The 26,183-nt window shown below is 38.6% G+C and overlaps 1 protein-coding gene across 1 annotated transcript in view; it reads right to left on the bottom strand.

The window, feature by feature from the left end:
* FAT2 (FAT atypical cadherin 2) overlaps positions 1-26,183 on the bottom strand; it is a 91,245-nt gene that overhangs the window by 30,405 nt on the left and 34,657 nt on the right. Inside the window, exons 4-10 of the mRNA XM_058166521.1 lie at positions 20,204-20,265; positions 18,434-18,745; positions 17,039-17,249; positions 10,977-11,116; positions 8,308-8,583; positions 7,847-8,057; positions 1,349-5,404 (exon numbers count right to left, since the gene is read on the bottom strand). Coding sequence (XP_058022504.1) covers positions 1,349-5,404; positions 7,847-8,057; positions 8,308-8,583; positions 10,977-11,116; positions 17,039-17,249; positions 18,434-18,745; positions 20,204-20,265 — 5,268 coding nt within the window. The remainder of the gene's footprint in view (positions 1-1,348; positions 5,405-7,846; positions 8,058-8,307; positions 8,584-10,976; positions 11,117-17,038; positions 17,250-18,433; positions 18,746-20,203; positions 20,266-26,183) is intronic.

The following is a 26,183-nucleotide window of genomic DNA, read 5'->3' as shown; positions in this document are numbered from 1 at the left end:
TTCCCCAACCCGGTTGAGGAGGTAGCAAGCAGGGGGCAACTCCGGGACCTCAGGGAATGGGGCGTCCCTGGGCCCCGGCCCCGGACCAAAGGCGAAGGGCAAGCAGGTGGCGAGCGGGCAGTGAGTGGGCGGCAGCTCCGGAGAAAGGCCAGAGTTGGGGAATGGTGCATTCCCCAACCCCGTTGAGGCAGGTGGCGGCTCCAGGGCCTAGGTGAAGGGAGAACAGGTGGCGAGGGAAAGGGAAAAGGCAGAATAGAAATTAATTTTTTTCCCTACTGGGTTCTGTGGGTGTGGCTTGGTGGGGGGGGGTTGTGACTGAATGGGCATGGCTGTGAGTGACATTGAGTTGGCCACACCCACTCAGTCACAGGACACACCCACCCACCAAGCCATACCCACAGAACAGGTAGCAAAAAATTATAGATTTCACCCCTGCCATGTTATGTGTAGAACCAAAAATTTGCTTGCTCTGTGGTAAATGATATCATATAGATAACTGATTCTGAGATAATTAATAACATTTAACCAAGAGATTGAATGGACTGATTATGGTTTGTGCTGAAGCAGCTATTATATTATCCCTCACTCTCTGGGTAGGGACAATTTTATAATACATACTGACTATACATTAATTACAAAGATACATAAAGAACTGACTAAACCATTGTGTAGTATGCTGAACAATATTCCAATCTACACTGACAATCTGCAAAATAGTTTATTTGATATATTACAGTGAAATGTAATTCTTCTTAGTTCTATTCTATATCTGTGTTGAATAAATCACAAATTATAAAATGTGCCTCCATAGTTTATATTTACCATGCAAAGACACATATATTAGTTGGTTAGAGTATACAATTGTCATGAGAGTTACCATAGTTGGATAATTAACTTTTGATCGTTGATCAGAAATTTAATTCAGGACTGGAATTAAAACTGCAGGTTCAAAATAATGTAGCTGTATTTGACTAACAGCAATGATGTTTTAGAGTCAGATAAATGTCATACAGTTAGATTACAATGCATTTTAGATCAGAATTTTTATTATAGCAATTATTGAGCCTGGTGTAGAAGATCTCTATGTAATAAGACCCAATAGAAAGTACTCTTTCTAGGAATATTGACAATGTAGCTATTTTTCTACACATTTAGTCTCAAAATATCTCCCGATGAGACATGTTGCATCAAATGGCCATTATTAATAATGAAAATCATCTTACATTTGCAACTGCAGAGATATTAGCAAGATTAATTTATAGAAAAGGGTGCTTTTCAAAGTTAACTAAATTTATCCAAAGCACCCTCTCCCCTTTTTACCAAATCTTAAAAAAATATAGATACTTACCAGTGATGTAACACACGACCTGTCTATTTTCTTCTGAAAGATCTCTGTCAATACTATTAAGGATGGTAATCATCTGCCCAGGCTCAGAATTCTCAACAACTGATCCTTTGTACATTTTTTTGGAGAATTCTGGAGCATTATCATTTTCATCAGTGACAGTGACTTCTACTAGAGTTTGAGAAGAAAGTTGGATCTTCTTTCCATGATCTGAAGCCACAACAAAAAATTTGTAGCTTTTCTGAACTTCACAGTCTAGTTCTTTAAGGGTCATAATCCAGCCATTTTCACTATCAATGGTGAAGAATTCTCTGATGTAGCTTAATTCTGACCCTAGGCTATAGGTCACTTGCCCATCACTTCCAGTATCCTGGTCGTTAGCAGTTATCTGAATTACAGGAGTCCCTGCTGGCATGTTCTCCATAACAAAAGCTCTGTAAGGATCTGCTTCAAAAATAGGTTTGTTATCATTGACATCTTTTACGTGGATGTTTATGGATACTAAAGAGACCAACTCAGTATTCTTATATGAAGAATGAGCCAAGACATCTACTTGGTACCATTTCATCTTTTCATAGTCCATTGCCTTCTGAATAGTCAAGGCCCCTGTTTGCTTATCCAAAGTGAATATTTCGTCCTCATTACTTTCAGCAGAGGTTCCTTCTACCAGACTGTAGATGATGGGTTCTTTTCCTATAGCTCGAACTAATCCTATTTCTGAACCTTCTGGGAGATCTTCAGATGCTGAGAAGGTATATAATGGCTCAGAAAACCTTGGCAAAGACACTTCCCTTGGAACAACTTGTAGCTTCACTGGGACAACTGAATGCCAATGGGGAGGTTTGGCATCTTCAGCTTTGACTCTAAATTTCACTGTTCTGTTTTCTAATCCCTTGAGACTCTCCTTGACTACGACAACACCTGTGACAGTGTTAATCTCAATCACATCTTCTGCAATGACTTCCTCCACTGTATCAACAGAGTAGGTGACATCAGCATTTTCTCCTTCATCGGCATCATAAGCTAAAACTTGAATGACTGGAGATCCCTTTTTCATACTGGACTGGATAGACAAGAGGTATTCAGAAGCTTTGAACTGAGGTGGATTGTCATTTTCATCTGTAAGTATTATTTTGACAGTGCAAAATGCCACCTTTCCTCCCCCATCCTTGGCCATTATTTTAATATCAACAACTCTTTCTGTGGAATTTTCTCTGTCCAGTTTCTGCAATGTTTCAATGCGCCCCTTGTCATCTATTAGAAATTTCTCCTGACCAAGCTTGTTTATGATGATATAATTTATGGTGCCGTAAGCACCATCATCTGGGTCAATAGCTGACAGCTCAATCACTTTAGTTCCTACTTTTGCATTTTCAGCTAATACGGCTTCATAAACATCCTGCTGAAATGCCGGGCTATATTTGTTTACGTTAGTTGTGTTGATGTATACTGGCACAGTGGTCTTAAAAACTCCATCTGAAGCAGAAACCCTAAGACTGTAAAAAGATTCCAGATTTTTTTTGCAGTGGTTTAGTGTAGAAATGATACCAGAAGTGCTGTCGATTGTGAAATGCCTTTTCTCATTTCCTGAAAGTATCATATATTCCAGTCTAGGAGTATCTCTGCTGTCAGGATCAAAAGCCTGTACCTTTACAATAACCTGACCACAGCTGACCATTTTACTCACATTAGCCTGATATTGAAGTTGACTGAATTTCGGTGGGTTGTCATTGATATCCAGCACGTTGACTATCACAAGAACGTCACTGCTGAGTGGGGGCAGCCCATGATCTGTGGCTCTCACTTTAATATGAAATTCACAGTTCATTTCATAATCTAGACCCTGAGTTGTTGATATTTCACCAGTGCTGCCATCAATGCTAAAGAACTTTGAGGCATCTGAGTGATCCTCTAAAATCTGATATGAAATGAGTTTGTTCAACCCTGAATCTTGGTCAGTAACCAAGAGCTGAATTACAGGGGTCTGAGGTGGCATATCTTCTGAGACAGACACAGTATAAACAGTCTGTGAAAATAAAGGAAAATTATCGTTAACATCCTCAACTTGAACTTCCACAATGGCTTCTGAGTAGGAACCCGCTGCTGTTTCTGTAGCTCTGACAGTAAATGTATGTTTTGTATCAGATTCATAATCCAGTTGGCTTGTGGCCATAAGCATGCCAGTCTTGAAATCAATATGGAACAGTCTGAGAACGTCTTTTTCCACAATGTTATATATCAAGCGTAAGCCTTCAAGGCTTCGGGCCTGGAGGTGAAGAATGTTTGTGTAGGGTGGACTGTTTTCAGGCACCTTTGCAACATATAAGAGACTTTGGAACAGAGGGCTTGATTTGTTCTTCACCATTATGGTAATCTCTTCCTCGGCATACAACGGAGGCTCACCGGCATCTCGGGCAATAACATTCAGTGTGTACTTATTTAAAGTTTGCAAATCAAGTGGTTGTTTGAGTGAGATGTCTCCTGAATAGGAATCAATCCAGAAATGTGGATAGTCTTCTGCAAAGGAGTAAAAAATGTCCCTGTTATTTCCCAGGTCCTGATCTGTTGCAGAAACTCTAAAGATAATATCACCTGGCTCAGTGCCAGACTGTATTGGTATATAATAAGGTAGGTTTTCAAACTGGGGTGGATTATCATTAATATCATCCACTCTTATTCTTACAATTGCTTGAGATACCCCCGGTGGATTTCTAATATCTTTTACTTCCACTGCTATCACATACATATCTTGAATTTCACGATCAAACTCCACATTCTTGGTCTGTAGCACTCCTGAAGATGGGATCATTCTGAACCACTCTGTGCCATTCAAGATAGAGTAAAAAAGGGGTTCATTCAGTTGATTCCCAATAACACCAAGAACAATAATAATCTGAACTTCTGTGGAATTTTCCTTTACTGTAGCTGAATATAAATCTCGATCAAACTGTAAAATGCTGTCCTGCGGCTCAGTAAAATGTAGTTTGACCAACGTACTGGCCACATATAAACCATCTCCAGCTCTAATTGTAAGTTCATGATAGTTTCCTACGTTAGTATGATTGAGCACAGAGATAACACCAGTTGTTTTGTGGATGAAGAAAGTATTCGTAGGGTTCCCTTCAGCTATACTGTAGATTACTTCGGAATCTGCATCTTCTGCATTAACTTTTAAAAGTTCCATACCATCATGAATAGGAAGTATCACAGAAAGGTCATAAAAGCTTTTGATAAATACTGGAGGACAGTCATTTATATTTCTGATATAAATGGTGACTTGAACAGGTTTGGAGGCAAACAAAATGGAGTTGCCACTATCATGTACATGGACACCAAAGTGAAAAACTGTATTATGTTCATAATCTATATCAGCACAAGTAGTAAGAGTGCCCATATTTGGGTCTATTTTGAAAAAAGTCATGGCTTCCGTCTCCAAAATTTCATAAATCAATAAAGCATTAGAATCTTGGTCAGCATCTGTTGCATTTATCACTAGCGGTACATTGTTTTCATCCATAACTATGCTACCAAATGGAACATTCTCATCGATCCAACCAATAAAAGAAGGCTTATCAAAGATAGGAAGGTTGTCATTTTGGTCCATGAGATAAACAAACACTGGAACATCCATAAATGATCCTGCCATGTTGGTGCCCCGAATTTTCAGCTGGTAAGATGACGTCTGTTCAAAATCTAAGCTCTTCTGGGTAGAGATAAGTCCAGATTGATAATTGATAGAAAAGAAGCCATCTTTATCTCCAGCTTTTATTTCGTAAGTAACAAATGAAGAGCTTATAGCCGAAACAAGGATTACTGGAGAGCCAATGATTGCAGATTCACTGATCTCTACAACATATTCTTCTTCTGTAAACTGTGGGGGAGTAGCATCAGAAGGCTTAATATAAATGTTCACAGTAGTTGAATCTTTCAGCTGGGGAAATCCTTGATCTTCTGCTTTTACTGTGAGAGTAAATCTTTCTTGTTTGGATTGATCTAACTTCTGAGAAACTGTAATAATTCCAGATAACTTGTTGATGGTGAAAAAGTCTCCGCTATTCCCTGAAAACAAACAAACAAATCTTAAATGAAAAAGCATAATTGAATTCTACAATGTTTATTGTTTTCCATCACACTAGTTTGTTATACTTAAATGTACCTTTTTTTAAAAAGGTCCCTGGGAAGAAGTAGATATTTTTTTTTTAAAAAAAGTAGATTAAAAAGTCTTGCCTTGCCTTTTTTTTCTTGGTCAATTTGGTCTCTTTAAAACTAAAAACATGGAATATAGATATATTACATTTCTCCTGCATGAATGTGCCCATTTTTTTGATTTGAAATCAAAAACAACAATGTAAGCTGAATATTCTGGCTCTAGTCCTTTGATGATGTCGTTGTGCCACACTCCCTAGGCTCTCTCTTAAATAAATTAAAGTGTATCAGCTGATGACTTTGGAGACACTGATGCTATCAGAGACGATTGTCTTTAAGCAGGTCTGTTCACTTTCTTAACCTGTTTTCAAAACTGTCCAGCAAACAATTCTGGAAGGCAGAAAAAAAATGGTGTCGCCCTCTGTCAATCCTCAAGTAAGCTCCTCACACATTTCCCTGCTTTAATTCAAATGTAGTTTTCCTCCTTTGCCCTGACTGTTCCTTTTTGATTGAGCAAAACACTTTAATTTTTCTGCAGCTGAAGATCAGCTATTTACTGGATACTTTGCAAAGAAAAGATCATCTCTTCAAAATGAGCCAATCCTTAGCATTAACTCTAATAGCTGTTCGACTTCTCTTTTTATCCTGTTGCTACAGTAAAACATTTATTTTGTATCCCAAACGTTACTGGTTTGAAACCTAGCTGGATTTTTTTATTTAAACTCTGATTTTCTTTCTGAACTTCCCACTTATCTGTTTATTTATTTAATATAGAGCAGTTCTTCCATTTTATTAAATCAGTTTTCACCCTCAGCTTTCAGGTAGCTCAAGTAATTTATGGACTATTTGGGGACTGAAGTCTTCTACTCTGAACTTTGTCATGTAAGTTCAACTGAATGGAACACACTCAAATCTGTAGAAATGGTGATAGACTTTAGGAGAAACCCTCCCATACTACCACCTCTTACAATACTAGACAACACAGTATCAACAGTAGAGACCTTCAGATTTCTAGGTTCTACCATATCTCAAGATCTAAAATCGACACCTAACATCAAAAACGTCATTAAAAAACACACAACAAAGAATGTTCTTTCTGCGCCAAATCAGAAAGCTCAAACTGCCCAAGGAGCTACTGATCCAGTTCTACAGAGGAATTATTGAGTCTGTCATTTGCACCTCTATAACTGTCTGGTTCGGTTCTGCAACCCAACAAGAAAGACACAGACTTCAGAGGATAATTAGAACTGCAGAAAAAACAGTTACTACCAACCTGCCTTCCATTGAGGTCCTGTATACTGCACAAGTCAAAAAGAGGGCTGTGAAAATATTTACACACCCCTCACATCCTAGACATAAACTGTGGCAACTCCTACCCTCAAAATGACGCTATAGAGCGTCCAGAACAACTAGACACACGAACAGTTTTTTCCTGAACGCCATCACTCTGCTAAACAAATAATTCCCTCAACACTGTCACTATTTACTAACTATTTACTAAGTCTGCATTACTATAAATCTTCTCATCGTTCCTATCACCCATCTCCTTCCACTTACGACTGTATGACTGTAACCCTGTTGCTTGTATCCTTATGAGTTATATTGACAGTTTCCTAATATGATTTGATTGCTTATTTGTACCCTATGGCTATCATTAAGTGTTGTACCTTATGATTCTTGATGAATGTATCTTTTCTTTATGTACACTGAGAGCATATGCACCAACACAAATTTCTTGTGTGTCCAGTCCAGTCATACTTGGCCAATAAAGAATTCAGTTCTGTTCTGTTCTGTTCTGTTCTGTTCTGTTCTGTTCAGTTCAGTTCAGTTCAGTTCAGTGCTATGCTATGCTATGCTATGCTATGCTATTCTAATGTATAACTTTAATTTCTCTCTGTCTCTTACACACACATGTGTGCGGATGTCACCGCACACGTGCACACATGCATACACAACATGTGTGTCCAGGAAAACTTGCCCACCAAAAGGAAAGTGACCGGTGTTTGGTTTTCAGATACAGAAAGGTGAGGGGCATAAAACCAGGGGAAATAATACCAAAGTCACTTAGTCTGTACATGATTTGATTCAAAAATCAAGAAGCATCAGCCCAAGATAGGAAACCCCCAAATATTAACAGCAAATGTGCCCTTTGGTTTACAAGACGAGTGTTAGGGGTTAGAAGGAGGAAAACAACAGAAAGTATTCATGAACCAATTGGCTCTATTTTTTTAATTCTACTTAATGTTGAATATATAGTAGATTCAGAACAATATGCTTAGCTGACATATATCATTGATGTAGTTAAAAACATACACACATTTTTTTTTCATAAGGCAGTGTGTATAAGTGCCTTACCCGCTTCAAAGCAATAGTGGACTTCACCATTAACTCCTTGATCTGGATCCAAGGCACGGACTTGCACAACTTCTGTGCCAATTGGAGCCACATCCAGAATTTCTGCTTTATAATGGAGGCCGGTGAACTGTGGAGGGTGGCTGTTACAGCCCTCAATATGAATGACGATTCGGGCAAAGTCTCGCTTGATAGGAACATCTTGGTCTCGTACCTGAACAACCAACAAATCAACCACAGATATTTTGTTTAAACAATATTACATCACAAATAAGATTTAAGTTTGCAGTATAATTCTGAATGCATTCCTTCTCATTTTATCCACCTTTCTTTAAAAAAAAAAACATTAGATGCAACAAACACACTTTAGAAACCCTGCTGCAATCTGCCCACAGCCCATAAGGTCGGACAGAAGAGGATAGAAATTTAATAAATAAATCATTTATTTTCTGCTGCTCACGTACCATCACTGTCAAAGTATGCAATGGCATGGATTGAGCATCAAGATCTGATAGTGTCACAAGCGTGCCACGGGTTGGGTCTATTTGAAAGAGTTTCAGACTTCTAAGATCTAAGCTGCTATGGAGGGTGTAGATCAACCCTTTCCCATGATCCTGGTCGACTGCACTGACGCCCAGGAATTCTGTCCCAGGGAGCGTGTCTTCTGGAATGCGAGCCTCATAGTGGTACTCCAAAAACCGCGGTGGATGCTGGTTAATGTCAATCACATGGATGTAAGCCTATGGGAAATGGACAAAAAGCAAGCAGTAGAGAAGGTCAGTAATAGGGTTACGCAAGCGTCTCCTTTCCATGATGGTACAAGTGAAGTGCTGCTTAAGAAAGCAACCTTTCCGTTACTTCTTTTCTCCTTTTACCATTCTGATACTTTTACTACGAATTGGATGATTCAACACGGTGAATAGCAACCATTCCAGAATGAAGGGTCTTGCTGTGGTCAAGTGCCATCTCTCATAGGCCAAGTACTGTATAACTCTTTTAAAATTCTTTTAAGATGGCTTCGGATACACAATTTGTGTGCATGGTCTGCTCCATGAGTTAAATTAATTCCTAAAACATGTGTTTCTACTGTTCACTTTAGAGCCTTCAAATTTCTTCCTTGGTATCCATTATCTTGAACAAACTGCTTCAAAAGTGTATTTTAGGGAAGCACTATGCAAGCACTATGATGAGACTTCTACCTTTTCAGATGTTTACCCTGCTCTTCCTTATTCTCACAGTTCTCATGCTTATTGATCTACAAATTCATGTAAACTTATTTGCTGCTGTTATTTTTGTTGATGAATTAATGCAAAGCAGTCCCAGATTGTTAGTGGAAGAGGGGAGAGTCTTGTGGTAAGTCAATTTTATGTTTTGGGAATCTGCATGAGGAATTGCTAACAATACTATACCTGGGTCAAACATTACCATGGCACCTAAATCTAGCTTCTACTGTACTTGTAAGCACCTGGTTGCATAAGAAGGTAACAAAATGAGCCTAGAGCAAGTTTCAAATTCTGGTGGTCTGGCAGATATCCCAAGATGCCAGATGCTGGTACTCGGTTTGATTTGATGGCACAATATATATTGTAATGATATCAGGACTTCATCCCAAAATGAAATCATCTCATTTATTACAGCTAGTTAAATGAAATGGAAACTTAGCCAAACTAGACTGAGTTGGTAATAGTAAAGGAGAAAGAAGAAGAATGAAATGATGCCAGGAAGCAACAGCTGGTGAAGAAACAAAATGAATATAGAGCAGTGACTGGTTTGGCTGCCTCAATATACTTACCCCGAAGCAAGTATCAAATTAAAGAATACTTATTTGTTTTATGAAATGTATGAAGTTGCCCAACTCAACTAGCATTAGGCATTTGTGATAAAAACAACTGGTAATGCTCCCGCTCCCCGCCATGCATCATAAGATGACTACACCCAAGTAAAAATAATGGAAACTGAAAAGAATAAGGTCTAATTATATAAGAAACAACCAATGGAAATAGAATTTCATCCCAGGGTGGGAGGGAAAAACCAGGTCTTCAAGATTTGCTTGAAAGACAACAAGCTTGGGGCAGTGTGAATTAAGAGAATATTATTCTAGAGGCAATATTTCAAAGAAAGCACATTTCCTGGGACTCATCTTGGAAAAGGATGTCCTTTCTTCAGTAAAATCCAAGTCCATGATTTTGCAATAGCAGGTTGACAACCTATCCAATAATAAATATTAAAGTAAGCAGAGAAGAAAGTTCCTGGGACTGGAATTGTTATGTTAGCCAAGGTATCGAAAGGTAACTCTTGGTAGCAGAATAAAGTTCTAAGACATTCAAAATGACAGTGAGCTAAGGCACTCTCGGTATTGATTACCCTACATTATATATACATTATATATATTTATATTTTTTTCTACATTATATAATAATATATAATGTTCATAGCCCTTAATAAAGTAATGATCAGACTAGATTATTGCTTAAAGGAGCTAATAATCAGACTAGATCTTTGCTTAAAAGATCTTCTCTATACAAGTAAACTTCTATATACTTCAGTCCTCAGCTGCCATGAAAGATGACAATAGTCAGAGATGGAACCCATGTCTATAATTCCAGATAGATAAGGCAATAGATTGAAGCAGCTTATTGGAACTTACATTGGTCATATATGAGGAAAGAAGTAAAATAAGAAACCAGCTCTATACCTCACCTTCCTCACAGTCAATGGATCTTGGCAGAGTCTGAAATTAGAAGTGGATTTGTAGTAGATTTGCAAACCTTTTGGATTTCCAATCATCAATATTGAAGTAGAAATTTAGGAAAGAATCTCTGAGTAAGTATATCCCTGTTGTTTATTTGGCTCACTGAATGACCAAAAGTAGTTTGGACCCTTCTTGCCCAAATGAGATCACAATATAGGCAATGTTTTGTTTACTGGTTCTAATCTACCAGAGTGGGAGAACTGGGTAAACTGATAGTTTTAGAGAATGTTTAACCCAAAACTTGAGGCAATAATTCAATTGGCATTTGAATATCTAGTACTTTTCTAAAATAAATGTTACAGTGAGCACTATATACAGACCATTATGAAAATGATGTTCATATTACTGAACTGGGCTTTGAATTAGACTTTGTGCACTGACCTGTGTCTTAATGATGCTTGATCCATCTGTGACCTCTATGGTGAGATTGTAGTTTGATCTTTCCTTTGCATCTAGAGTTCTTGCAATAACAATGCTGCCAGTGCTCTTCTCAATGTCAAAATTCATAGCATCATCACCACCTTAGAAGAGAGGGAGGACTTTAGAAATGAAGAGTTATAATGGAGGCTAGATGTCTGAACATCCTTCTCTCCTGGGGAGGACCAGAGGAAAATAATCCTTGCTGTTGGCAGCATTTGTAACAAGCTCACTCATGGAGTTTGATTAGAAATATTTAGAGGGAGGAAGCAGAATGGCATTAAAGCTGGGTGGGGAATCTCTGTGAAAGGTTTCTATTGTCACCACTGATCTTTATTTACTTTATATACAGTATTGACTTAAGAAGGTAATGTCTACTTGTAATGCAGTGTTACTTAAGGTAAAGGGAGGAGACTGACATCAACCAGTGAAAGACAGGAGAGCAGGGAATATCGGGGCGAATTGGCAGAGAGAAGATATATTCTGGCTCCACTTCAAGGTGCAATGCTTAAGCCAGTTCCGCTCTCTTGCTTATGCCCTGTTGAGGCTTGCCCTGTTTCCTTTTCAGTCCATCCTCCTGCTCACTTCCTTTTTTGTAATTCTTTAATGGATGATACTGGGCTCTGTGTGTGTGTGTGTGTGTGTGTGTGTATGTGTATTTGTGTGCCTGCATATGTGTGTGTGTGTGTGTGTGTGTGTGTGTGTACATTTAGGGGTGTGTGTGCAGAGAATCTGTCCAATGACAGGTTCTTGGTGCTCTCTGAGCTTGGTTGTTTTCTTGCAGATGTTTCATTATTCAAACTAGGCAATGACTGACTGATTTATATCTGAATACTCCAGGCAGTAGGCAGCATTTGATTTTCCCATTCTTAATAAAACTCAGACAAGAACCCAAATTCTATGCATCCAAGAGCATAGTTGCAGCAGTAAAATAAAGCTGAAGGACAACCTGAAGAATTACTATCAGTGGCCCTATTGAGGGATTCCCGAAGAAGAGAGAAAGGGAAGAAGACACTCCTGCTAAATGCCTCTCACAACAGAAATAGGATGGTATAAGCAGTCTTTCTTTATCATGGATATGGCCTTACTTTAAAAAAAAGGAGGGAGGAGTGCATAGCCTCTAAATTAAAAAAAAAATACTTCAAATGGAGTGTGCTAAGTACTATACAGAAAATAACAGTGGGTGTGGGGAGAGAAAACAGCCATAATCAATGATTGTCTATTTGACTCACAAGTGCATGTCTCATATAATTCAAACAACCATGGAAGCATAACACATAGGGGAGAAAAGTAATTGTTTTGAATGCTGGGAGAAAAAATATGTCCCCCGTGCAAAATGTTTTTACTTTTTCAGTAATGATTTAAGGTGGAAAAAGGAAAAAACTCAAGAAAGCGAACGTCAAGCAAAATATTCATTATAAGGAAGAAATAACAGAAGAACAAAAAAGGCTAAAGGATGTTGCATTGTGAGGTTTGTGAGAATGAAGTTGTGCAGCTGACCTACCTGAGCAGACAAATAAGAACATTAACTTGTACAAATGCTTGAGAAGGCAAGTGAAAGGGAAGAAGGGGTAAAGGGAGGCACAAAATTTGAAAATTACGGTCATTGTGATGAATTAGCTTTGTGGCCCCCTATATAGCAATAATAGGAAAGTTCCGTATTTCCTGGAAAATGTTGAATAGACTATATTCCGAAACTTTTTGTTCCGTCCCACCTGATCCTGACAGATTGGAGAAGAAAAATCAAAGGGTCTGCCAATTTATGAAATAAAGTTTATTTATTTCCCTGCCCTTGTATTTACACTTAAATTTATATTGCATGCTACATGTGGCATGCAACACACTCTTTCAGAGACACAGAGGCACACTTAGAAAGAAAACTTTGTTTAGGTGCACAAGCATGTTTATAGGTTATAATTATTTTATTCTCCGTTTTGCAGAACTACTTCAAATATCACATTTTTATACAGAAATGCTCATGCAATGAAAGGCTTGTCCTAGCATCAAAAGTTCAAGAGGCAGGGGCAAATAACTATTAAAAAAGTAGCGGGATAGTTGAAAGCCAGCCTAGCAACCTGACATCAGAGGGTGAATGGGATGGCATGCATCCAGATGCTACTATGATAGAGGCTAATTTTTTAAAAATAAAATATACTATACTGATACACTATATAACATTTCCACAATAAAATGTGCTTGCTCTAAGTCCCTCATAGGACCATTAAGTTCATTTTATCCTGTAAAAGAATATTGATTCTTCAGTTCATACACAGCATGCAAGTAATGGTTACATTCCCTTCTGTATTCCCAATTTCAGGCTTTGTGAAACTGTCACAAAGATAAAATTAATTAAGTAGTAACAGGCATGTTCTCTTTCCCTCTTCACTGCTTTGAAAAATTTGCAATATATAAAAATTTATAACATATAAATATGAAATATACTCTAAAAGTGGTATGTTTTAGATTCAGATTGTGCTGAGTTTTGGAGTAGACTGAAAAGGATTAAATGTAAAGAAGTGGCTCTACTGATATCATAGGTTTATGTGGGGGTAGCGGACTAAGCAAATGCAGGTGGCTTATGACCACAATTGAGCCCAAAATTTATGTTGTTAAATGAGTTTTGCACCATTTTACAACATTTCTTGGCACAGTTGTTAACCGAATCACTGCAGTTGATAAGTTAGTAACCTGATTGTTAAGTGAATCTGGTTTCCCCAATGACTTTGCTTGTCAGGAGGTTACAAAATGGGATCATGTGACTCTGAGGATGCTGCCACGGTCATAAATATGAACCAGTTGCCAAGTATCTGAATTTTGATCACATGGGGATGCTGCCAAGGTTGTAACCGTGAAAAATGGTCGTAAGTTACTTCTTTCAGTGCTGTTGAAACTTTGAACGATCACTAACTGTTGTCAATCAAGGGCTACCTGTAATGCAAACTACAATGTTGAGTCGCAGTGCAGTGGTTACAATGTAGTACTGCAGGTTACTTCTACTGACTGCTGGCTACCAGCAGTTTTAATCTCCCCAGTTTAAGGTTGACTCAGCCTTCCATCCTTCTGAGGTCGGTAAAATGAGGACCCAGATTATTGGCGACAATATGCTGACTCTAAACCACTTAGAGGGGGCTTTAAAGCACTATGAAGCAGTGTATAAGTCTAAGTGCTATTGCTTTTGTGCCAATTAACCGTTAGATTCTGCTCCAAACAAATCAATTCTCCCCAATCAACTAATTTCCTTTTTGCCTGGGCTGACACGTACAATTTACTTATGTAAAGGTTCACTGGTCCTTCTAACCTCTGTGATGAAGGCAAAAACTCAGAGAAAGCTTACAAAAATAATTCCTTTAGAGATGTTGGTTTTCATACCCCTCTGAAGCCACACAGATTAAATTAGATGAATAAAAAAGGCAGATGTGGATGGGTAAGTACTGTTCACCTCATTAAGGATGATACTGCTGGCATCAAATTAAAATACAGGTAGTCCTCAACGTACAAGCATTCATTTAGTGATCATCTGAAATCACAACATTATTGAAAGAAGTGACTTATGACCACTGCAGCATCCTCACAGTCACAAGGTCAAAATTTGGGCAGTTGGCAACGGGCATGTACTTATGATGATTGCAGTGTCCCGGGGTCATTTGCAACTTTCCCAGCTGGCTTTCGACTTTGGTAAGCAAAGTCAATGGGGGCAACTAGATTGGCTTAACGATTGCAATGTTTCCCTTAAAGGATTGTAATATCAGGTGCAACTCACTTAACAACTGCCTTCTCTCAACAATGGAAATTTGGAAATTCTGGTTCCAAATTCCAATTTTCAAAGGAAATATAGCCTAGCCTTTGTTATCCTTTCGTTTTCCAGATGTATCGGAAATACATCTTCTACAAATGCCAAGTCATGCTGGCTTAGGTGTCTAGGAATTGGAGCCTCAACTTTCCTGGAAGGTCCTAACTGAGAAAGGAGATCTAGTCCCATTCTGGGAATAGGAGCAAATTCACGCTGCTAAAACTGTCTCTTTGAGATGAATCCTTTAGTAAAAGTATGCCGCTTAATGCAAGCACATACTGTAACTGAATGAATATTACAGAACATTGTAACGTAAAGCTGGGGTTTGTGGAAGACCAATGATAGGACTCTCGATACGCTATACAGCAGCAGCCTCCAACCTTTTGAGTGCCAGGGACCAGGTTCCATGGAGGACAGTTTTTCCATGGACCAGGGTGGTGGTGGTTTCACACGCTCCCTGGATTGCACATGTGTGCAGATGGAGCTTCATTCACTTGCACGGATCAGCTGACTGGCCGTGAACCAGTGCCAATCCGTGGACTGGGAATTGGGGATCCCTGTCATAGAGAACACTTTATACTATCTACTAAGTATACACATACTTTAAAATTCCTATTTCTACTCCATGAAATAATTTGATTATAAAGTTTCTTACATTCATTTTATGTTGGGAGGAGAGGTCATCCCATGAATGTTGACTTAGTTTTTACCAGATGCATAGAATTGTTTCCTTGACTGTATTTAGTTCTACAATTTGTATTTTATTTCTAGATTCTAAAACAAAAACAAAATACAAACCAGTCTAATGTATTTAGTGTGGAACTACTTGAAATGTTGTTTTTAAAAGTTCAGCCTCAGTCTAGAAATCTTCTTACAAAACTATTTATTTATCCTTATCTCAAAAGTGAAGTTACCGTACCTCATTTTTAGTAAATGAAGTTAAGTAATTCCCTTTACTATTGTTATCAACTCCATGGCTCAAATTGGGCGATGATTAGTTATAAAACCATCCAGTTATTGTAGCTTCTTAGACAAAAATTGGAACCAAGGTTTTTCCATTCTACTGCACGTTATATGCTATTTTATGTCCCTGGAAGATCCAATGATTGTACTTGCTGAAAATAGACATTCTGGTGAAGGAAAATTATGGGATAAGTCCTTAAGTACCCACTTCATAATTAAAGGCCAAGAAAACACCATATTCCCCTTAAGAGTGGCCCATGGCTACCAAAATATTGCCCATCCCTATACTATACAAATGAATTTTCTACTTTTGTTTCAGTATTTCCTGCATTACCTCATGGCATTTACTGAAATCAGATATGGCCCAGCTTCTAATTTTCATCCACAATAACTAAATAATCCGTGCACAATAGGAACATTGTTGGTCAATTACAGCCTTTTCCAACCTGGCTCCTTGTAATTGTGTTGGAACTGCCTACTGCCTAAGGATTTTGGGGTTGCTGCTGCCTCAACATACTGGACTAATAATCATAGATGGCTATCACATAGATTTTGGGTAAAACTCAGGTCATTATTAGAGTATTGAGTTCTTAAGTTTTTAAAATAATTAATCATGTACCTAGTGACAAAGATATCTGTTGATAACAAAATTATGCACCAAAAGACATAAAACAAACAATTCCCACTGATCAATACATTTTTAAAAAAAATCAATTTGCTGTAAGAAGATGTTTGTTTCCGTCTGTTTACAGAAAAAGTAAACAGCATTTCAGAGTAGTTGACCAAAACAATGGAGAAGGGGAACAAGAAGCATGGGAGCAACCAAGTGCAGCAGATTAACTCAATAAAGTCTTCCAAAAATGTTTTTCTCTCCTCCTTCCTTGCCCCCTTGGGCAGATTTATTTTTATTGTTGTGGGAAATAGGCATGGTTATTACATATTCCCTCTAAGCCACCATATGTGTTTTGACCTGTTTGAAAACACTAGAATTTTCATTAAGATTGGAACATTGCCAAGCAATGGCATGCTGCAAGCTGTGATAGGTACTATAATACAAATGGTACACCACACTCTTCATGGAACTCTTATCAGCTTGAATGCTGCTTCATATCAGTGCTGAAGCTTTGTTTATAACACTCCTGCCACCTACAATATGAACAGCCTTTGATAGCTCGGCCCCTTATGGATATGAAATACCAGGACAATATGAGCAATATTTATTTTCAGTTCAGAATCATTGTGAAGTTCCTTTCTCAACTGCACATGTTCTCACCTGTGATATCAAACCAGATCTGGCTGAGACCAGCATCAACACTGATCACTCCCACCATGTGGTTCACAGGATCTGTTTCCATGACTGCAAAGTTGAAATGAAGTTCATCAAAAGCTAATGGCTCTGTGGAGGGGAAGGGCTTTGGGATCCAGTCAATGTGAAGCCTCACACTGGAGGAAAGCTGTGGGGTGCCACCATCAGTAGCCTTAACCTGCCAAGAGAGAAAAACAGTAGTTCATGTAGATCTAGGGATCCGAAAGATAATATGCTCATATTGATGAACTTCTGCCATGCTTGTGACATATACCTGCCTAAATTAAACTTCTATACTTTTAGGATGGGAACACACAAAACCAAGTTAGACAAATGTAATATCTCGGGATTAATATATTTATTGATGTCTACTGCTTATACAACCCCATACATGCAAGATGAACCCTATTTTTACGTTCTTTTAACTAATTAATCAAGGCACACAGATTTATTTGCATCCACCAAGTAGTGGAATCCCTTCGCTACTGGTTCGCTCTTGGGCGCTCACACACTTGCGCCACTTCTGTGCATGTGCAGAAGTTTCTGCTCATGCGCAGAGACATCGGGTGGATGGGCGGAGCCTCCCGCCACCAGTTCCCCTGATCCGGGGCGAACCAGTAGCAACCCACCACTGATCCACCACCACGTCAAGGATTGAATTATAATGGTTATTGGTAGGACTAATGTATCTCATCACATGATGTCTCACTTAATGACCATAAAAGTTGCTGACCCAAATTGTGGTTGTTAAACAAAGACTACCTGTCTCTCAGTTTGCACTCAGCTTGATAAATGAACTAAGGTCTAACTTAATTCCACTTATACTGTATTATCTTCAGGATGAATTCCATGTCAGGCTGTTTTCCTTTGCAATAGTCAATAAAAAGATTCTACTGTGAATACAATATCTAGTTCAAAGAATTCAGATTTAATTAACTGAACAGATGGCATACTCTGAAAAAACGTTTAATTAGTAAACAAAGATTTCACTATGTAGTGAAAAACAATATACGCTACTGATAAAAAACCTTTTCCCACTCTTCAGTGTGGGCTTGCATTGCCTAACTACTCCATGCATCACCAATGTCATTTTAATTCCCTTTACCAATTTTCCTTTAAACTGGCTTGGAGAAGCATGTTATATTTATAAGGGAGTTAAAAATTATCTTTATTGAATTGTTTCAAAATGGGCTAGGGTCAAATCGTTATTAAAAGAGTTTTTTTTTTAAAAATTACCAGAATCCAGTTTAACTTCAGCCACAAGAGGGAAAAAAAGTGTAAATCACAAGGAACAGTATCATTCCCATATTCAGAAAGACAATCACCTGTCTTTAGTCTCCTCTTGCTTCTAATGATACTCACTGTAAGTATGTTGTATTCTTGGGCAGAAAAAGCCTTTTGGGAGAACACTATGCCTGTCATTGGATGGATGCTGAACAGTTCCTCACTGTTTTCTTCCAGGCTGTAAATGATTTGGCAATTCAGTCCCTCATCGCGATCTGCAGCGATTACCCTGTAGATCGGCAAAGGAGTTTCAGAGGCTGCTTTTTCTGGCAGCTGAACCATAAACAACTTTTGGGAGAAGCTGGGAGGATTGTCATTCACATCGAGGACTTGGATTACCACTCTACTGCTAGATTGCAAAACCGGATCCCCATTGTCTGAAACTGAAACCTGTAAGAAAAAGCCAGTAGGAAGTCCCATCAGAACACAACGGAAAGCAAGAACATGTTTGTAGTATAGGCATGCACTCCTTTCCAGGCAAGAAACTCATTTTCAAATATGATTCATCTGAAGATGACTGAAGTCAGTCTTCAACAGTTTGTTGCATGCTGGACTACACTGACTGGATTGATAGATGAGTCATAGACTCAGATATGGAAGGCAATCAGTCAAGAACAGGTGCCTTAAAAGTCTAAAACTTTTTCGTTGGAAAAGGCAAGTATTATTGTTGCAAAGAAGAAAGACACCCCCCCAGCAGAAAAAGAAAACAAAAATACAATTACTGTGTTGGTGTGTTTAATACAGCCCACATTTGCAACCCAAAGCTGGAAAAGTTTACTACGTCATTGGCCTGTATCGTGGAATCCACAAGCACCAATGTAGTCGAAGAAAACTTGCTTGATGGCCCACATAATCTTTATTTCCAAGAACGCTTCTGCACTCCGGACATACAACCAACGCTCTCACAAAATAGAAATGAATAAAAGATTGAAGCCCTTTCTTTTGTTTAAAAAAGTCATTTATCTTAATTCCATAATAAATGTCTTTTAAAAAAAACAAATGGTTGTACGCATCACACAAGCTATTTTATGAGAGTGCCCATAAGACTCTATGTTCTCAAAGATCCAACTATGCCTATTAGCTCAAAAGATTGTAGGCTTCTTCATTAAGTTATACCTGCTGGATTGTTTAAGCAAAGGAAAGAGAAGAAAACAGGAATTCACATTAATAAGTTTGGTGTCTGTAGCAGAACCTGGGAAGAAATTTAGTAAAGATCCTCAAAAGGAAACCTACTGGAGTCTGCATTTGCAAACTGAAGTAAAAGTTAGTCTAACTCAGCCCTTTCTTAGTTAGGACATGACATGAACAACTATCTTAATCTAAAATGTTTTGTTACTCACTTTATAAGTCTCATTTAATAACCATGTGGTCATTAAATTAACTAAGTCAATATTTTTTCATACCATGTTTTCTCAAGTGGCAGGAAATTAATGACCATGTTCTAGTCTTCATGGTTTAGGGAAGACGTCCTTAAAATGGTGCCCTCCAGATGGGTTGATTTTAAGTATGATATTTCCAAGCAATAATGTTCTAGATAAAAGCAACATGTGGGAACAGACATCCAGAACATCTGGATGCATCAGCTTGGCTTTGGCACAAGATTTCTGCTTTAGTCTTCAGTTAGGAAGTCAAGTCATGAGATATTTCTTAAGCTGGCACTGGGTGCAGAAACACAAAAATGCAGAACAAGCAATTATCTTCCTAAGCAATTTGGAAATGATGGAATGAGTCTTCCTTCTTCTCCTCTATCTATGCTCTGACTTGTAAGGAAATGTCTTTGAGGAGGTTTTTTTAAAAAAAATCTACTTACAAGTAAATAACACTAATTGCAATTTCATCATTACTCACCTCTAAGATATGTTCAGCCTTGTGTTCACGATCTAGCTGCTGAGAAGTGGTGTAAATCAAACCTATTAGGAGAGAAAAGAGCATTGTGAGATCCAGGCACTGTAGCCCACGTGATCCTCACCTGTGGTACTAATGTCAGCCAATCCTCAAAATTAGGCTACCCTGCAGCAAGTCAATGCTATAAGCAAAAGAACTTTAAAGCTGAAAATACTTCCTGCCGCCTAAGCATGGAAGCTTTCCGCATGTCCTAATTAATTAAAGTGATTTAATTCATCCCCTTCCCAAATATTCAACAGCAATCTCATTGAATTATAATGTCCAGATTCTTAAGCCTCCATCATCAGACAAATCATTTAAATGTCAAAGTAAATAGATTGGGTTGTGCAGGGGGAAGATACTTTAGGATTGTACATCGAAACGAGGGGTGGGCTGCTTGGGGTTCGCAGGGATTTGGGAGAACCTCTAGCCAAGATTCTGTACAGTTCAGAGAACCCCCAAATCCCACTCCTGGCTGACCTTGGTCACCCCACCCTGCCCCTCCCAGAAGTCCCTACGTGGCCCATTTTGGATGCAGGTAAGTGCAGGGCATGCATGGAGGCTCAGGGAGGGTGAGAAAGTTTGGATTTCTGGCTTCCAGAGCCTGATGAGGCCATTTTCACCCTTCCGGAGGCTTGAGGAAGGCCTCCGGAGCCCAGGGAGGGCAAAAAGTCCCCTCCCCCCGCCCTGGTGCAGGAGACTGACTAGGTTCGCCCACCATGGCCACACTCACCCAGCAACTGGGCAGAAAACCCTTTGCTAAAAAATTTTAAGCCCACCCCTGATCGAAACCCATAAATATTGGTCCCTCTGTGATGTTCTCTTTCTTTCTCTCTAAAATTTATATGCTGCCCATCTCAACTTTTTTTTTTTATCCAATCAATCAGGAATTGAATTGGGGGTATAGTCCATGCAAAGGTCTACTGAAACTTTTTTTTCCTGAAAGTTGAAAGCTTTGTTTTTGAACACAATCTATGTCTCCAAACCTGAGAATTTGGGACACTTGTTATGGCTTATTCTTATATTACACAGGGATTATAGCAGTCAAATAAATGCAAACAGTCACATACCTGTTAAATAAATGGGGAACAGGTTCGGCAATAGATCTGTCTCTTTCAATTGAGTACATCACTTGTTTATTTAATTGTCCCATTATCTGTCATTTGCAATATGCAACAATGAACACTGTTTCCCTAAAAGATGACACTATTACCCACATCGCCCACTTTCATAAAAAGAATATATAAAAAGAATGCCAACAATGGTACAATAACTGCCCACATGCATTCAAAGATAATTCCAAACACTTTTTATTGGAAAAATAAGTTTGTTTATGCTGCATTTTGAAGACCAAAACATAGATTTAATTTTTTTCTCCCTCAAATGTATAGTTTGCAGTTTATCTTATCTTCTCAGGCAAAAGGAGGTCTGAAAAATGTCATAACAGTTGTTCAGCTTTTGCAACTGAAATTACAGTAGATGGGAAAATCTACCACTGTAATGCTTTGAATAACTTTGACTTGGGATAAAGTAGTAAATATTATTATTATTATTATTATTATTATTATTATTATTATTATTATTATTATTATTATTATTATTGTTTATATTTATATACCGCCCTATCTCCCAAAGGACTCAGGGCGGTTTACAGGCATTTAAAAAACAAAAAATACAATAAATACAATTCTAAAAACAATTAAAAAACTTATTCAAAAGCCTTAATTAAAAATATAAAAATTAAAACCCAAGATAAAACCCACAAACTAAAATCTAACTCAATCTATTAGCAAGATTCAAGGATATTTGAAGAAAAGTTCTGAATCTTATCGGTTACTGATCAACAAGAAAGATAGTAGCCTACTGACCATTTACCTCTTTTCCCTTATGAGATTCAATACTGTGAGATTCAAATGAAGGAAAACATCTGGTTATAGTCCATATGGGAAAAAAACAACTATGGAAAATCAGAAAAGAACAAGCAAAAGAAGATCTGAAGTATCCTTCCTGCTATTACAATATTGATCCATTTCTTTAAACAGTTTCTCTGTTTTCATTACCGTACATGAGGAAAACAGTCTTTAAAAGTGATTGTGCAAAGTATTACCTTGTTATCAAGCATCACAAGTGCAATAGAAATTCTTGCAAATTATCAAGGAATTGCTAATTGAAGAGGAGTTTGCAAAGAATATTACATCCATCTCTATTCTCTCTCCATCAAGAAAACAGAATTCACTGTATGTATGGCAGCCTAACAGCCTAACATAACTCTATTGTTGGTGAATATTTGGCACTGCAAAAAGCAGGATCATTGTCAAGAGTCTGAATTGCTGTAAAAATGGCCATATGACTTGGTGAAAGACATCAGGGATGTAGACCTGCTATTGACAGAACATTCTATGGGAAAAAGCACATACAATACTGCTCCAGGGATTGTGCTAGAAACATTTGGAACAGGGCTGCAGTCTGCAGGCATCATTTGTTCATTACTTTTTCCCCATTAGGGATTATGTATATTCAGCTTTGGCTCCCATTATAAACTACTTTGAGACGAAAGAAAGCAATGTGTTAGGACAAGCTGCATTTAATGGATTTGTGTGTTCTATATGATATGTTGTTGGTTTTTTCATCCTACATCTTTGCATGAACAGAAGATCCCAAGGGCAACAACGAAACTATAAAGAAATATTTGCATATATATATTAGCTCAAAAGATCTTTGCTAAACATGGTTCTAAATCTATATGAAGCCGCTGGGTGAGATCATCAGTGGCTTCGGTGTGAGGTACCAGCTGTACGCTGATGACACCCAGCTGTACTTTTCCACACCGGGCCACCCCAATGAAGCTATCGAAGTGCTGTCCCGGTGTTTGGAAGCCGTACGGGTCTGGATGGGGAGAAACAGGCTCAAGCTCAATCCCTCCAAGACGGAGTGGCTGTGGATGCCGGCATCCCGGTACAGTCAGCTGAGTCCGCGGCTGACTGTCGGGAGCGAGTCATTGGCCCCGATGGAGAGGGTGCGCAATTTGGGTGTTCTCCTGGATGCACGGCTGTCTTTTGAAGATCATTTGACGGCCGTCTCCAGGAGGGGTTTCCACCAGGTTCGCCTGGTGCGCCAGTTGCGCCTTTCTAGACCGGGATGCCTTGTGCACAGTCACCACGCCTTGTGACGCCTCGCCTGACTACTGCAATGCTCTCTACATGGGGCTCCTTGAAGGGCATCCGAGGCTGCAGTTGGTCCAGAATGCAGCTGCTGGTGATAGAGGGAGCCCTCGTGGCTCCCGAGTGACACCTATCCTGCGCAGGCTGCACTGGCTACCTGTGGCCTTCCGGTGCGCTTCAAGGTGTTGGTGAACGCCTTTAAAGCGCCCATGGCATAAGGCCGGGCTACTTACGGGACCGCCTGCTGCTACCGAATACCTCTCACCGACCCGTGCGCTCTCACAGAGAGGGACTCCTCAGAGTGCCGTCGGCGCGGCAGTGTCGTCTGGCGACACCCCGGGGAAGGGCCTTCTCCGTGGGGGCTCCCGCCTCTGGAACGAACTCCCCAGGACTTCGTCAACTTCCGGACCTCCGAACCTTTCGCCGCGAGCTCAAAACTTACTTATTTATCTGCGCTGGACTGGGTTAGTTTTCTTAAGTTATGGGTTTTTTAATGGGTTTTATCTCTAAATTTTAATTGTGGCCAATTCAAATAAGTTTTTTATTAGTATTTTAATTGTATCTACAATGTATTTTCATTTTTTACTTGGCTGTGAACCGCCCTGAGTCCTTCGGGAGAAGGGCGGTATACAAATTTAAATAATAAAATAAAATAAAAATAAAATAAATAGTGTGCCATGACTCAGTGGAGAAAAGACTCAACAGAGAATGGTCTCATGATACACAGGTAGGACTTCAGCATGAAAACAAAAGCCTCCCTCTCAAGTGTTCTGTTTTCCCCAATGCATGTATGTAAACTGACAGCAGAATTAAACTTGCTATGCATATAAGACCAAAAAAACATATCTAATGTATGACTGTCAAGTCGCCCAATTTTGGTTGTAGTTGTTTAAAACAGTCAATAATGTTTTATTTATTATCTAAATTCTTTTATCATTGCCATGGTAATTCTCTACTGTTTTCCCACTATTTCTAAGGTTTACTGTAAGCTGCATAGAGATAAATTCATTAGCAATAAATAACAATGGGGTTGATTCCTTGACACATTAAATGCCAGCAGCTTCTCAAAATAGTGTGCTCTATTTATTTATTAGGAACAGTCTGCCATCATACTTGTCTAGATTATGACACCCAGAACTACCAGTCAGCACAACTAAAGGATCCAAAAACAAAAGTTACAACTGTAGTTTATCTACTGCAATTGAAAAGTTCCTTCAGTAATGTAGATCGAAATTGGGGAAGTGTGTTATATGAATGGTCTTGACACACGTAATTAAATATAGGAGAATTTTCACATGTATCTCAGAAAATATTTTGCAGAATTCTGGAATGCCATGGCTCTTCAACAGGTCATGGAGAAAAGCATGAATGTGAAAAAGAAAATTTACTGCCTGTTTTGATTTATAAAGGAATTTCACTGAAAAATATGGAATTGCTGGCACAATTATGGTAATGGAGATATAAAGAGTTTAAAATTTATTTATAAAATTTATTTGCCACCCATCTTGTATCCAAAGGCTCTGAGTAGAAAATGAGCAGAAAAATGATGAAGCAGTAAATACTAGATGTACCAGTAATCCTATTATGACAGGTAGTCACATTATCAGTAGTCCTAGCTATGACAACAATTGGAATCAGGATTGGCATTGTTGAGTGAAGTAATGTGTTTGTAAAGTTTGACATCACTAGTTGCTGTCATGGACCAGTCAAGACATATGGATCATTTTAGTTGGAAAAGGGGGAAGTCCCAGGAGAACAAGGTACCATGGTGGTGAGAAGAGCTTGCGAGAATCAGGGGAGGGGCGGGATAGGCCACATGTAAGTCACAGAAGTTCTCAGGAGGGTCTGAGAGGGTTAGGACAGGGAATAGATGTATTGGATGGTTGCAATAATAACAATCAAGTATCTTTTGGTATACTAAAAAAACATTTGTTTTATATTGTGTTCTATTCAAATGTGCATACTTTTCTTGGCAAATACCTCCTAGATGACCTAAAAAAAACCACAGCCCAAACAGTATTAGTTTTAGCACTTGCTAGTAAAAAACTGTTTTAAACAGCCTAGATGAGACTTCATAGGATAAAATCAACACATGAAAGAATACTTTGGGGAAAAGTTTTAAAAGCCTCCTTTTTAATTTGCCTCAATATTTATTGTGCACTAGTAGGAAGGAGGCAATCTGGTTTGGCTGCCATGTGACTCCAGAATGCCTCAGACACACACATATTCACCACTGATTTCCTTACAAGGTCAGTTAAACACCCCATAATGAGATCTTAGAGCAATTGAGGTTAATTGTTAATTACACTAATTCCCAAATAGAGCTGCGGTGTTTCTGTTCTTGCCAAGGCATGCAAAAATGAAATGCATTTGCGTGGATTCCAGTAGCAAAATCTTAGAAGAGGCATGGAAAAAAGGCCCTAATAAAGCTAACTGGAATGAATACAATCATTTGTCACTACAGTTTCTTGTCAAGAGGAAGGAAGTGCAGGTATCAAGCTATCTATCTGCTAGACAGACAGATGGAAACTGGAGATGCAAATTGCTAAAGAGGATAGTCTATTTCCCCCCTAAGGAGAATACATTAAGGAATAAGCAGGGGGTTGGACTAGAAGACCTCCAAGGTCTGTTTTTCTGTTAGTCTGTTAAACATCCTAATTTTTAACTTCCTTAATTATATGTCACAACTTCTAAATGTCTATTAAAAATAAGAAATATGATAAGTAGGCATTCAGAAGGGTGTAATTACATTATTTCACTGGTCAGGAAATTTAACGTTACTA

Source organism: Ahaetulla prasina, chromosome 2 (assembly GCF_028640845.1).
Source record: "Ahaetulla prasina isolate Xishuangbanna chromosome 2, ASM2864084v1, whole genome shotgun sequence".
NCBI classification, from domain to species: Eukaryota; Metazoa; Chordata; class Lepidosauria; order Squamata; family Colubridae; genus Ahaetulla; species Ahaetulla prasina.
This window is presented reverse-complemented; position numbering and strand designations above follow the sequence as displayed.